This window comes from Rhipicephalus microplus, unplaced genomic scaffold (genome assembly GCF_043290135.1).
Source record: "Rhipicephalus microplus isolate Deutch F79 unplaced genomic scaffold, USDA_Rmic scaffold_38, whole genome shotgun sequence".
NCBI lineage: Eukaryota > Metazoa > Arthropoda > Arachnida > Ixodida > Ixodidae > Rhipicephalus > Rhipicephalus microplus.
The window spans coordinates 3,677,886-3,693,524 of record NW_027464611.1 but is presented as its reverse complement, the minus strand read 5'-3'; the positions used below and the strand labels follow the sequence as shown (position 1 = coordinate 3,693,524).

At 45.3% G+C, this 15,639-nt stretch overlaps 1 protein-coding gene across 4 annotated transcripts in view; it reads right to left on the bottom strand.

The window, feature by feature from the left end:
• Positions 1 to 15,639, bottom strand: part of LOC142786893 (atlastin-3-like) — a 238,491-nt gene that overhangs the window by 85,991 nt on the left and 136,861 nt on the right. For all 4 annotated transcript variants that reach the window (XM_075884593.1, XM_075884591.1, XM_075884590.1 and 1 more), the window contains exon 10: positions 8,720 to 8,821. In XM_075884593.1, the coding sequence (XP_075740708.1) occupies positions 8,720 to 8,821 (102 nt within the window). The remainder of the gene's footprint in view (positions 1 to 8,719; positions 8,822 to 15,639) is intronic.

Sequence of the window (15,639 nt, the reverse complement as noted above, 5' to 3'; positions counted from 1 at the left end):
CCGCATTGGTTTTCCAGCCATGACCAATGCTGAGCCCTTCGCGTCAACGTCAGCGTGTCCTGGCGTCGACGTTGACGATTGGTTGACCATGTTCGAACGAGTGAGTGTGCCGAACAGATGGGATCCCATACTTGAATTGGCTAATGTGCTGTTTCACTTGAGAGGCACGGCGAAGGTGTGGTACGAAAACAATGAAGTAAAACTCACAAGCTGGGACCAATGCAAAGAAAAGATGCGAGAGGTGTTTGGCAAAACCGCCAGTCGTAAGATCGCCGCCAAAAAGAAATTGGCCTGCTGTGCCCAATCTCCAACAGAATCATACCCCGCATACATTCAAGACGTGCTGTCTTTCTGCCGAAAGGCCGAAAGCGACATGACAGAAGGTGACAAGGTAGGGATAGCCGGGTGACAAGGGTGACAAGGGTGACAAGGTGGGATCGCCGACGCGTCGGCAATCCCTCAAAAGAATTGCCGACGACGCGTTCAATCTTCTGCTGTGCAAGAACTGTTACACCGTGGACGCGATCATTAAAGAGTGTCGTCAGTTTGAGCAAGTAAAAAGTCGACGCTTTCTGCAAACATTCGCCCGACTTCCAAGCACCGCTGCAACATCTAATTGCGAGGACCAGTCCGCACCACAACGACCGTCGCCGCCGGAAGATCTGACACGCATTGTTCTTCGCGAAATGGAAGCAATGGCGCCCTCGGCGTTCAATTCGCGCAGTACCGATACCACTCCTGTTACTGTTCCTCTTGTTCAAGTCATCGTGCGCCAGGAGCTTGAAAACATCAGAGTGCATTCTGTGTGCCACGTCACCGCCCCCAGAGTTAACGAACGCCCTTTCGCGATGCCCTCCTCCGACAGACGGTTTTCTCCACGTACTCAAAACACAGCTGAGTGGCGAACTGCAGATGAACACCCTATATGTTTCAACTGCCACCGCGTTGGACATATTGCTCGTTACTGCTGCAACACATGGTCCTCGGCACCTCGTGCAACGACCAATATGATCCGTTTCTGCGGTACTGCCCACACATTTTCACCTGCCGAAGATTCCCATGCCGTTGACCATTCTCGGAACACATGGTACAGCCGCTCGCCTTCACCACGTGGGCACCAGTCTCATTCGCCGCAAATACGTCGCCCATGGTCCCGTTCGGCGCAGCCACGGTGCTTCTCGTCCCCCGTGGCTTCCGGCCACATCATCTAGGAAAACTGAGAAATGCTGCCCCGGAGGTGGTGCTGCATTGATGACTTCCACAGCAAATCCTCTCTCCGTTCTTACCAGACGAAGTGTAATAGACGTTGAAGTAAATGGCGTACCTGTACAAGCACTTGTAGACACCGGCGCAGGCATTTTGGTCATGAGTTCAAGCCTACGCTTACGTTTAAAGAAAGTTCTGACACCTGTGGCCGATGGCGGCAGGCCAATGGTTCTCGGTCTGTGCACTGCGCGCTTAAGTATAAAGGACCACACTGCTTCTGTCATTTTTGCCGTGATTGACCACTGCCCTTATGACGTTATCCTAGGCCTGGACTTCTTGTCGAATCACCCTGCTGTTATCGATTGTGCTACCGGCGTCCTTCAGCTAGAACTGCCTCAGATAATCACTCAAACACCACACTGCTCCACTGCGCTTGTGCTCCCTACAGGATGTGCGACTGTCACCTCAGGCAGCCACCTAGATCATTTTGACCACACAGCCAGAGGTTCACGATGGCTATTATGTTCTCTTTCCTCTCGCCGACGTTCTCCTGAAGCGCAACATCGCCATTCCCCTTAGGCTTGTGACTGTCACTGATAACTGTACCTCGCTCCCACTTCTCAATTAGCTTTTGCCCTCAAGTGCTTCCTTGTGGCATGTTCTTGGCCAGTGTATCCAATGCCAAGAACATGCCACCACCGAGATTGATTTACTTCAGTCTCCTGTAGCTAACAGCATCTGTTCTATGCCGAGTCGTTTCTCGAAGATGATTGCACCCGACCTCAATCCAGCGCAAGTCAACGACATCTACCACCTTCTCGCGTCGTATACCGACATTTTTGATTTCGGCGACAGACCTCTAGGGCAAACATCCACCGTTCAGCGCCGTATAAACACTGGTAACGCCAGTCCAATTTACCGACGCCCCTATCTTGTCTCTCACACTGAGCGCAGAGTTATCCAAGCGTTAGTTGACAAAATGCTCAACAAAGGTGCCATAGAGCCATCAAGTAGTCCTTGGGCATCCCCTGTAGTCCTTGTGAAGAAAAAGGATGGTACCTGGCGCTTATGCGTTGACTATCGCCACCTTAACAAGATCACGCGACAGGACGTATACCCGCTACCACGCATTGATGACGCGTTGGGCTGCCAGCATGGCGCTACGTACTTCTCGTACTTCTCACACGTATCTTCGGTCCGGCTACTGGCAGATTTCTGTCAATGACATGGACCACGAGAAGAAAGCCTTCGTTACACCGGATGGTTTACACCAGTTTAAGGTGATGCCTTTTGGACTATGTATCACCCCTGCTACATTCGAACGAATGATGGACTCTCTCTTGCGTGGTTATAAGTGGTCTACTTGTCTCTTTTACCTGGACGATGTGATAGTCTTTTCATCTACTTTCGATAGCCACCTGACCCGTCTCGCTGATATTCTCGCAGTCTTCAGAACAGCTGGGCTACAACTAAACTCCAAGAAATGTCAATTTGGCCGCCGTCAGATTACCATTCAGGGCCATCTTGTAAACGCCGATGGCGTCCAACCAGATCCTGAAACATCCACGCCGTCCGTAGCTTTCCGGTACCCTGTTCTACATCTGACGTCCGGAGCTTCATCGGCTTCTCTTCCTACTTTCATCGTTTTGTGAAAAACTTCGCCGACAATGCCAAGCCACTCACAGATTTGCTGAAGAAGAATACCACATTCTCATGGGGCCCTGAGCAGGCTCAAGCGTTCACCGCTCTCATCTGCTGCTTAACTACGCCCCCCATGCTTGCCCACTTTAATCCTTCTGCTGCCACAGAAGTTCGCACCGACGCCAGTGGCCACGGTATTGGTGCAGTTCTCGCTCAGCGGCACCCCGGCAGCCAGTGCTAATAGCTTACGCCAGTCGCCCGCTTTCTCCCCCTGAGAGAAGTTATTCCATCACCAAGAGAGAGAGTGTTTAGCTTTAGTTTGGGCCGTTGCCAAGTTCCGGCCATATTTATATGGTCGCATGATCTCCGTCGTTACAGACCACCACGCCCTCTCCTGGCTAACTTCTCTGAAGGACCCGACTGGACGTCTGGGTCACTGGACTTTGAGGCTTCAGGAATTTTCCTTTAGCATCAGCTACAAGTCTGGCCGTTTGCACAAGGACTAAGACTGTCTGTCTCGTCATCCGGTGGACCCTCCTGATCCCGTTGCGACTGACCTGGAGAGCAGCGTTATGACGTTTACTGATATCAGTGATGTGCGCATTGAACAACGACGGGATGAGTCAGTGCGCACTATCATCGACGCCATCCAGTCTGACAGCCATCACGCTGAATTCCGTATGTTCGTGCTGAATGACGGCATCCTCTACCGCCGCAACGTCAGCACTGAAGGCCCTGAGCTTCTGCTTGTCGTTCCCCGTCATCTACGGCCTGCCACACTTGAACAACTTAACGACCCACTAACAGCGGGACACCTCGGTGTTTCCCGCACGTACGACCGCATGCGACGTCGGTTCTTCTGGCCAGGATTGTACCGCACCGTGCATCAATATGTCGCCACTTGCGAACACTGCCAGTGCCGGAAAAGACCTTCTTTGCTGCCAGCTGGAAAGCTTCACGGAATCTAAGTCCCCTCTGAACCGTTTCATCACGTGGAATTCGACCTTCTTGGCCCTTTTCCGATGACGACACTGGGAAATAAATGGATCGCCTTCGCCACAGATTATGCGACCCGTTACGCGATAACAAAGGTCATGCCAACCAGTTCTGCCACTGACGTAGCAAATTTTCTTCTTCAGGACGTCATCTTACACCACGGTGCACCTTGACAGCTGCTTAAAGACCACGGCTGCTCTTTCTTATCCAAAGTTGTCGACGACCTCGTTCGATCGTGTGCCTCAGCGCATAAGCTATCTACCACCTACCACCCACACACTAATGACCAACTGAATGCCTGAACCGCACGCTCACAGAGATGCTTTCGGTGTACGTCTCCGAAGATCATCGGGACTGGCACACCACGTCGGCCTATGTGACTTTCACATATAATTCATCTCGACATGACAACACGGGAGTCTCACCTTTTTATCTTTTATATAGTCGCGACCCCATATTGCCATTTGAAACCACCTTACCTCTCAAGTCATTTGCTTGCGAGTACGCTCGCGAAGCCATTGATCGGGCTCACATGGCTCGTCAAGTTGCCCTGTCTCGTCTTACCGAGTCTCAGGATATGCAAAAAGCCCGCAACGACCACCGGCATCGTAATATGACGTTTGCCCCAGGTGACCACGTGCCCCTCTGGTCACCATGTCGCCGTGTAGGTCTCTCCAAAAAACATTGGCCTCGATACGCATGACCCTACTTAGTCTTATGTCAAGTTAGTGACGTCAACTAGGAGACAGCGCCATTGCACTCCGATACGTCACCAAGTTCGTCACTTGTAGACATTATTCATGTTTCGCGCGTGAAACCCTACTTTTGTCGCACTTCTTCAGACTCGCGCCGAGATGGCACTCCAACGCCCGAGGGTCCTGGTACGAAGTAAAGGAAGATGAAGGACACGATCATCTGAGAGGCGCGCGAGTGTGCTAATCTCGCGTAATACAATGTTATAATACTCTTATCCATTATTACATCTTACCTAACACAACACAGAACCCACTTGCACAATATTTGTCAATGCACTAAAAGCTACCTATACAATGTTGCCTAATACATCGCAAAACAGATGTTTGTAATTATTACTAACAATGTCATCCAAAAGGATGTTGTACACCTGTCATGTACGAGGCAAAATTATTTCTAGAGAGGTTTTGCTTTGCATGAAAGGAGTCCTACTTTGCGATGAGGATTATGCTGTGGACGAAGGAGTTGCTACTCAAGAAGGATTGATGATACATTTTCGGAACAATTTATTTATTTATTTATTTATTATTTATATACATACCCTAAGGACCCGGGAGGGCATTACATAGGGGGGGATTAGGAAGATTTTCAACATGTGTAAAATACATTATATATTCAGAACCATCATTATATAAAGCTTAAATGAAAAAAATTGAAAAAAAGAGTACACATCACAGTGGTGATAAGGATAATAAAAAACATATATATAAACTCAGCAGAAAAAAAGGTACGATAACAAAATACAATAGGCTCCAGGTAACAAGTGTAGGCGCGAATAACACACACAAAATATTGAAGTAATTCACATAAACAACACCACCGCATAACTACATTAATCGATTGGAACTTTTAAGAAAACTTTTACCGCTTTCAGAAAGGATGATGATTCTGTTAGAGTGACTACATAAGCTGGCAAGGAATTCTAGTTGGTTATTGACAGGGCTAAGGGCGAGTTTTGGAATGTTTTTGTTCTCGGGAAGATGGGATTAGTTTTGTTAGGGTGATCAACACGGGCTGAAATGTGTGATGGCGGGAGGATATGCTTGCGCGCAAACTGGGAGTTGCTGTGGAAGAGCGAGTGAAAATTAGATAGCCGAAACGCGAAAGCTGTCTAAATATTGGAGTACAAGACTAGCCTGATAGCATTATGAACATTCGTCTTGGCCCATATTTTCACAAACTGAAGCTGCTAATGGTATGGTAGTAGCATATTCAGCAACAAGAGCCTGATCCTTTTTTGTTTTCGAGTGAAACGATGCCGCATTATTGCACATCTCCACATACTGCATACAGAAGTGAGCATTGTAATCCGTTCTAAATTACCTTAGTCGTCTATCCATGGTCTTATGTCACGTGGTCTTGCAGGTCATTGTAGACATAAAGAAAAGCTAAAATGCTCCTAACCCATTAAATTAAAGTATCAATGTCAAACATACCATGGTATAATAAATAACCAAGTATAAACATTCGATTCAATGGTGTCTCATAATTTGCATATGCCAAATGAAATTTGACGCCGCCAGATTTGTTGCCTCAGTGTTGTCCGCAAAACATAAAATAGGTTTTGTACTTTTTACTCTATGCTGAAATTCGGCAAAGTTGAACTAACTGTTGTCGTTAAACCAACGCACGAATGGTTCATTTACCAGGGACTACATGCGTAACAGTCCGTGTCGTGCGCAAACGCCAGGTAATGAAGGGACCAACGGGGAGAGTAACTGCGCCGCAATCGCCTACTGTCGATGCTGCAGTGCAACGCTCGGCGTGGTCGCTGATCACTAAACAAGTTATATGGGCTATACGCCACGGTAAAAGCGAAGAACTGTGAAACGAATAGAAGATGCTATGAGAGGCAAGTACAACGCGCAGTCAGTCCACACAGCAAGCGTCCTCTTGTTTCCGCCATGCCGGCTCGGGCGGGTCGAAACCAAATATCGGTGAACACGGGCAATGCGGATAACTCGCTTCAATGCGCTGTATCAGTTAGAACTGCGAAGAACGCTGACAACGATAATAAAACTAAGCTGTTAGTTAGCGGGCGTGTACCCACGCAGTCACTGGCCACAACTTCAAAGCGATATATAGAAAAAGTAGGCTTCGTACGTCATCGATATCAAGCTGACTGCCGGTACGAGTGCCTTGCAGGCACGCGCGGCAGAAACGTCGCATACAATTTCTTTCGCAGAACACAATATCTCCTACACTAAAGCTTAAATACTCAGATTTGAGTGCACGTTAAAGAACCCCAGGTGGTCGAAATTTCCGGAGCCCTCCACTACAGCGTCTCTCGTAATCAAATTATGGTTTTGGGACGTTAAACCCCACAAATCAATCAAATCAAAGCTTAAATAAACTTATGTCTTTTTCTCTATGCGACAATCGTTGTCAAACATCAAGCGGGAAGGCGATCGCAGATACGACTAATCGTGCGGCCAACGGTGCACAGCGAGCGACATACTAGCACGATGAAAGAACCGTGCCTGTCAATGGTCTTGCCGCTGTAAGTATACAGATACCTACATAACTCCGTAAGACACCGTGAACGATGGACACCTACCTATTGTTCATTTTCGACAATAGAATAGCGATGACGAAAATAACGAAGACGACAAATAGTAAAACGATGACGACAACCACCTACGAGCCGCATGTTGTGAACGCCGGTGGTCGTTTCGCCGTACTCCTCGTACGCCTAGCGACGCCGTCGGCAAGCTGACGCGGTCTGGCAACGGCGGGGCGCCTGGCTGCTTCACCGGCTTTCCTGCATGAGCACCGCTGCTAGGTTTGTGTTTGGGAACTCGTGAACCAGCACTGCGAACGCTGGTTCAGCCGACATGATCGAATGCCAGTTGATAATTCGAATTCACTGGCTGGAGGGATTTTGAAGAATACACGCATCCATATTAAAAGATCGATGCGCTTAGGTGCTATGAATTAGCCCATGTAAATGTTGACGTTACGGTGCCAATGTTTATTATTTTTAAGCCAAGTAAAAGTCGCCCACTGGCACTACATGAGAGGTCGAAACGCTGTCCTATATATATTGATAGCTCGTTCTGTGTAGTGTAGCGTGGGTGGTCAGTGTTTGCGGTGTTTTACTTTGAAACAATAATACGTATGCATATGTATGTGTGTGTGTTGCATGACAAATATACTGCGTTCTTTAGTGCTGAATAAATTAGAATAAACATAAAATATACTTCACAAGTGCATGGTCGCCATTTTTTGCCATTCGTCTAGATGGGTCAACTGTTAGTTCCACTAGAGCAATCTACGAGGACCAACATTTAAACCAAGTTGACTAAGTGCGAGTTGGTAACAGTTGAACCCTTGGAGTTGCTCCCGCACTTAGCCCGAAAATGGTTCAAAATTTGTGGCAGCCTATTTAGTACCATAAACAACGAATGGCGTACCCCACTTTAGTCCTTTTTGGCTGGAGTTTTGGAGCAGATTGAAAAAGCAGTCTTTTTTCACCACAGAAGCATAAATGATAGTTTGACATTTCTATTGGCCTTTTCAAATAGATGCTTGATACTATTCTCCTGAACCTCAATTTTTTGTCACACTGTGGTATGCAGCCGGAAATCGAAATCTGTCAAATTTGACACATAATAAATTTATTGCATTATTGCGCTATAGCCACCATGTAAGTTTTGCTGCATCTCACTAAAATGAAGAAACACAATCTATAGGAATGTGTACCACAGCTGTGTTGTGCAAAATTTAGGCCATGAGATGCTTCAAGGTCAACCTTCAATATAACCCGAAAAAAGTGAAAGGACATTGTGTTGATCTATTCCACAGATAGGGATAAAAAAACCGCACCTTTAAGATTGTCTTTCAATTATGGTGCCAATATCCCGTCTATCTGTCGACCTTCCCAGTGTCATACTCCGTGCACACTTGCACATTTACTCAGCGATATGGTATGATATCACAAGTCCCCTTCAAACCAAAATAACAATGTTGAGACTTATGGAAGCTGGCTGAAGGGTCATTCATGCAATCCCACCAGAAAACGGTGGCAGAGTTTCCTCTTGTGAACTATGCACGAAACCAAGCTCTCCGTGCATTGTAATTACCACCACTTTGTGGATTTCCTCATAACGTCCTCACTACTCACCAGTCGTGCCTCCTCATCGCCATCATCGCTGTCAAAGGCGTACGTTTCTCTGCTTTTGGCGGCTTCCGCAGTCCTCATTGAGTCCTTCTTTCTGTCCGCCTTCTGAAAATTAAGAGTACACTGCCGATTAAACATTGTAGTCAACCATGAGTTGCTTTAAAATCATTTCGTTTTACTACGCCCGAAGTATCTCCATTTTTATTGTTATCACTCATCGCCTGAAAAGAAGCAACAACCTAATCAACCCAAATGCTTACTTCTTTGGACGCAAAGCAAATGCCATTTCAATATTTAAATGATCGGCTGCAGGATTACTTGGCGCATTTGAACTTGAACAACATAATTGCGACCGATGCATCCGTATCAAATGAAAAGGCTGGGGCAGGTATCTTCTCACGTTCCCTTGACTGGTCCTTTTCGGTTAGACTCCCAGATTACACACCAATATTCATGGCAGAATTATTTGCTATTGTACTGGCACTACGGAAACTTCCTTTGGGCGAATCGGAAGCAGTCGTAATTACAGATTCTTTTTCAGTATGTGCTGCTCTGTCTTCAGGAGCCAACTTAACACTTATGCACATGTTTCGACAACTCATACCGACAAACTTGAAAAAACTGCAGTTCTTATGGGTACCAGGTCATCGTGGCATATATCTCAATGAGATGGCGGATGCACTAGCCACAGTATCTCTTAGCGGTCCCATTATCCCGATTTTGCCTGATACGGCTTACGCGACAGCAATAAGGTTTAGAAACCTCTGTTTGCGTGAATACGACTGCTACTCATTGGATAAATATCGAGATTTCGCACATCTAAGATGCCGCTGGAATAGACAGTGGTGTGCAACACGGCACTTGGAAGTTACTTTTACAAGATTGCGTTGCAGAATTCCTCAACTGAATTATTATTTGCATAAAGTTGGTCTAAAGGCGTCACCTTTATGTCAGACTTGCCAAAAAATGGAAACGATAGATCACTTCTTTTTGTTCTGTCGCCGGTATTCTCATCAGCGGAAAAGATACCTGGTAGCTCCACTTGAAAAATTGGGATTAGAATTAAATGTGGCAGTAATTTTGTCGTTTGGCAGCATTAAATTCGCTTATAGCCACAGGGACGTCTCCTCTGCGGTATTTGAATACATAATTGAAACAAAGCGATTGCCATGTTAATCTGCCTATATATGTATATATATATGTGTGTGTATGTGTATATATATATATATATATATATATATATATATATATATATATATATATATATATATATATATATATATATATATATATATATATATATATATATATAGGCAGGCATGGTGGTTGAGTGGCCGTAGCGTTGCATATAGTCTAGTAGATCCTCCGTGAGCGGTCACAACGTGGTTTATTTCGACGTTTCGGCCTAGAGTCTGGCCTTCATCAGGAATAAAGATACAGTTTGTCGGTGCTCAGCTTGATACAATCTCAAATCAGAGGGCAAGGTAAGAGGAAAAAAAAAGAAAAGAAAAGGAAAGAAAAAAGATAAAAATAATATACGGTGAACGCCCCTCGGGTGCCCCCCTTCCACTTTTCCCTCCACTCCCCCCCATCTCTCTCCCCCCTCTCCCCTTCGCCTTTCTGATGTCAGCGGTCTGTGTATGTTTCCGTTCACTAGCGCATTACTCCCGATCAGACGGTCCCTCCTGGCACTGGCGGTTCGGTGTTGGGCAAAAAAGAGCTTCTCGGGAAGTCCTAAGCCTTTAACTGCTCGGGGTCCCGTAAACAATTCGTCGTAGAAGGACGGGGGCCGCGTATTGTGGCAGAGGCTGGTCAGTGGGCATTTTAGGAAGTTCTAAGCCTTTAACTACTCCGCGCCCTGTCAACATTTCGTCGTAAAAATAGGGGTGCCCCGTATTGCGGTAGGCTGTGCAAGCGCGTGCAATGCGAATTCCTGGCCCGCTTCTAAATTACGCGTGTCGTGGGGGCCTCCCGGCTGTGCACATGGTTGCTGTTGGGCATGTCGTGCATGGCACAATTGATTGGGTAGTAAAATAAAACAGAAAACAGACGACAGCTGCATTTAGGAAGAGTAGTTACACTTGGAATTGTTTTAGGTTGTCCAGTGCCCTTCGCAGCTGCAGTGCCGTGAACCCAGTTACTATTTTCATCGTTGCCGTTATTGTTTTCTAATGCTTTAATTGCTGCAAGTGTACCAGAATTCTCATTTATTCCTCTATCGAGGGTGTTAAATCGGTGGATAAGGTATGACTCTCGTTGTTCACGTTCTCGATTTGATTTAAATCCCGCCTCTAAGAGCGTTACTGATAGTTTGTCGAATGCATGGTCGGGAAGATTGAGATGTTTTGATAGAGGTAGACTTGGGGCTGATTTCGCATGGGCTCTGTGATTATTGAAGCGAATCCTAAATGGTGTTTCTGTTTGTCCGATGTACTGCATACCACACACGTTGCATTCGAGTAGGTACACCACATTAGAAGAATCGCATGTTAGGTTTCCTCGTATGTTAATCGAAAACTTGGATTGCGTGCTGGTTGCTTTGTCTGTTTCTCGCATTACCTTACATACAAGACATCGTGGCTTTAAGCAAGGGCGGCATGAATTATTGGGGGGTGATGTGTTAATTTGGGAGTGGACAAGGGTGTCTTTGAGGTTACGTGGTCGTCGGTAAACGACGCCTGGAGCGGATGGGAATGCGCGTTTCAGACGTTCACTTTGTTCCAGAATGTTGTAATGTCGTTTAAGGATTTTGTTTACATTGGGGAAGTTTGTGCTGTAAGTCAAGCAGAGGTTTGTTCGTTGTGGGTCTTCTCGTGGTGGTCGCTTCATAAGTAAGTCTTCACGCTTTAGTTTTCTCGCTTTTTGAACAGCGTCATTAATTACATGTGGGGGGTATTTTTGTTGCTCGAGCATAAGTTTTAGCCTCTGTGAGCTCGTGTCAAAGTCAGCGTCTCTAGAGCAGATTCGCTTAAACCGGTGAGCCTGGCTGTATGGAATACTGTTTTTACAGTGGCGTGGGTGATCGCTTTGGTAATGAAGGTATTGTTGTCGATCCAGGAATTCGCGGGCCAGGAATTCGCATTGCACGCGCTTGCACAGCCTACCGCAATACGGGGCACCCCTATTTTTACGACGAAATGTTGACAGGGCGCGGAGTAGTTAAAGGCTTAGAACTTCCTAAAATGCCCACTGACCAGCCTCTGCCACAATACGCGGCCCCCGTCCTTCTACGACGAATTGTTTACGGGACCCCGAGCAGTTAAAGGCTTAGGACTTCCCGAAAAGCTCTTTTTTGCCCAACACCGAACCGCCAGTGCCAGGAGGGACCGTCTGATCGGGAGTAATGCGCTAGTGAACGGAAACATACACAGACCGCTGACATCAGAAAGGTGAAGGGGAGAGGGGGGAGAGAGATGGGGGGGAGTGGAGGGAAAAGTGGAAGGGGGGCACCCGAGGGGCGTTCACCGTATATTATTTTTATCTTTTTTCTTTCCTTTTCTTTTCTTTTTTTTTCCTCTTACCTTGCCCTCTGATTTGAGATTGTATAAAGCTGAGCGCCGACAAACTGTATCTTTATTCCTGATGAAGGCCAGACTCTAGGCCGAAACGTCGAAATAAACCACGTTGTGACCGCTCACGGAGGATCTACTAGACTATATATATATATATATATATATATATATATATATATATATATGTATATATTTATATATGTATATATATATATATATATATATATATATATATATATAGACCCACCATTACCTCTGTCTCAAATCGCATCTGATGGCCTGCATCGCTCCCTGCTCAGATATACTCCTTTTTCGATTTTCGGCTTTCCTTTCTATATTTTTTTTAGCCCAAAATTACGTTTTCTTTGAAAAACCATTAGCCTTTTAGTTAAGATCCTGCCGCCCGGTTCTTGGCCGATCCCCCTTTGTGGGTGTGCGCCAGAGTGTCAAGGATCATCATCATCATCATCATCTTTGGGCGTGCAGAAAGGTTTGCTTTAAAATTTAATTTGTTTCGATTATGTATTTTGTTACACTGCATGTTAGTAGGAATGACCCAGAATGTCCCTGATTAAACTGCATCGCGAGTGTGGGGGGAAGGCTTTTTTAATACTTTATTCAAAATTAGGAACCACAATTTTTACTGTCAAGCTTTTGAAAATGCCTTTGTTAGCAGCTACCCCAATACCTATTTGCTTCTTACTCATGTACAAGTGGGACTTCTTAGAGCTAAAGAAAAGATTCGTATGTCATTCCTGTATTTACACTTATTTCCGAACAATCTTACGTTATATTCTCTATTTTCATGTCAACTGTTATCTATAATACGTGCTTTACTGTAAAGTTTTAATCAAAATTTAGAAATTTAGTGAAATAAATGTGCCATATTTCAGTAGAGATAGTACATATTAATGTTATTCGTTGTGAAAAGAAAGTTTCTTTAAAATATATTCGGTGATACAACGTCCTACAAATGTGGCAGTGCTTCCGTGTAATTCGCCTAAGACAATGTACAAAACTTACTCTTAGTTAGGTTGCATAGATATGTATTCGCGTCATTGTGGCTGATATTGTCAAGCATGGCAAGCAGAGGGCTCGCGAAATTTTAAACGCAGACAAAATCCAAATACTATGTGGAAGTTTTTAAGGCTGAAGACCGGAAAGTTGTTAAGGCTGAGACCGGGACTGGGCCACTCATCAACGGTACACAAAAAACGTAACAGAGCAAAGCGAAAACTTTCAACGCTGCTGACACGCCCGTTTTCTTCCTTGTTGTATGTTAGTGCTTTGTGGCGCATGTCCGGCAAGTGTCCCTACAACCCGTTGCACAATACACTCTAAAGTGGTGTAGTTCTGTCAGCATGTCTTCAATTTCGTGCTCTGTGAAGGACGGATTACATCTGGAGTGTGTGCTGTCTTGCTAGCACTTCCTGGCCCATTTTCACTTTGTATGCGTTAAACGCTTTCAGCCAAAGCTGTTCTGAGAACAGAACACGGGTCGCGTGCGAGCCTTAGTTGTCCACCGCCAGTGTCCGTATACCACTGTCGCACGAAATAAAAAAAAACACGCAGAGTAAATAAAAAAACATAGCAAACAATGGGCTTCAAACCCGGGTTCGCTGCGCGCCAGTCCAGTATTCTAGCCCTGAACCACGCTGGCGCTAGGAACTCCTTTGCAAACAGGCCGTAGGCAGGCTTGATGTCGGGAAACAAATCGCGGTAATATGAGTGTTAAAACGTTTTAGAACAGCAAATAAACAACAAGGTGTCACATAATGTCAATTGCGCAACGAGTGGGTCATCGCATGTTCCAACCCTTTACAAAAGCCTGATCCTTTTCACCAACTAACTGTGGCACATACCCGTCGTTGGGGATTGTGGGGATTACAAAAGCTTCTGGCATAATTTTTCATCGTCATCAGCCGCAACCCAAAAATGTTGCACAAAGTTCCTTGCAAGTGTACAGCGAGTACTACGCTTCTATAAAGAATGACGAAGCATGACGTAGTTGATAATGCCTGCCTACTACCCAACGATTACTGTCGTAGCTACTGCACGCACTGCAAATGTGCGTGCAGTAGCTATCCAAAGTGTGCTAAAAAGGCTCTGAAAAGCCGCTCTTTCAGCTTTAGCTGTGACAGTGCTGGGCACGCTTTTCAAAGGTCTGGCTCATATCGTCTTTCTACATTGATTTATGTATGTATTTATCTGCGCTTTGTCTGAATTAAGATCATGCTTTGGTTCTTAACTATGAGGAAATTTTTAACTCCTATACTCGTCACACTGTCATCGCATGGATTATTTTACCTACTGAAACGTTCCGTATGCGATGTCCAATGATTCCGTATGTTTCCGTAAAAATACCTACGTTTCTCATATAATTTCCTTATATTTCCGTAAGATACTTACGGAAGCATACGGAATTATTGAACATCGCATGCGGATCGCTTCAGTAGGGTTATTCGCCATTTTATTCCTCTGATAGGTTTCATTAGAAGGCCTTGCGTTCAAAAAAAAATAAATTATTTTAAGAACGGCACCGTATGTGTGCGTCTATCAGAATGTGCCTTCCTTTTGCGGTGGGCTCATGGTTAAACAGCTAAACTAATCGTGTTCAGTGATTTATTAGTAAGTTCAATGGGCAATTTGTTATTCCGGGTGTCCCCGGCGTCAATGTGCCACAGCGATGACTTCTGAGTCGTTTCGAAGTATATTCGATATCAAAAAAAAAAGCCAGGCATGTTTGGAACGCGCACCACTGTGACAGGGAAAGCAGGAAAAGCGGCTTTTCAGAGCCTTTTTTGAACATTGTTTGAATAGCTACTCCAAACGCACACTGGCAGGGTACCCACTACGCATCATCCATCTGGGATCCTGGTGGCAGTACACTAACACATGAGTTGGAAGCAGTCCAGAATCGTTCAGTTCGCTTTATCTTGTCCAATTATACCCGCACGGCCAGTATTACACTAATGAAATCTCAGCTCAACCTTCCTTAACTCGCCATTCAGCGTAAAATAGCCCGGCTAAGTCTCTTTCATAAGCTTTATTATCAGAACAATAGCCTTCGTGAACATTTATTTAAACCCTCTCATTCATATCACCCAGAATCGATCACCCACAAAAAGTTCATGTTCCTTAATGCAGAACCACAACCCATTTGCACGCTTTTATTCTGAGAACTACATCTCAATGGAATCTTTTCCCACGATCAGCTACCGCAATAACCGACACATCACGCTTCAAGGTTTTTTACAGAATCTGTTTGGCGCTACTTGATTTCTGCGTTGTGTTATATATGTGTATATATGGATGTATGTATGTGTATGTGTATATGTGTGTCATGTCCTTTTTCTTTTTTTGTTGTTTTTGAGAGTGTTTGTTGTTCTTTGCTTAGTGCTTGAACATGTA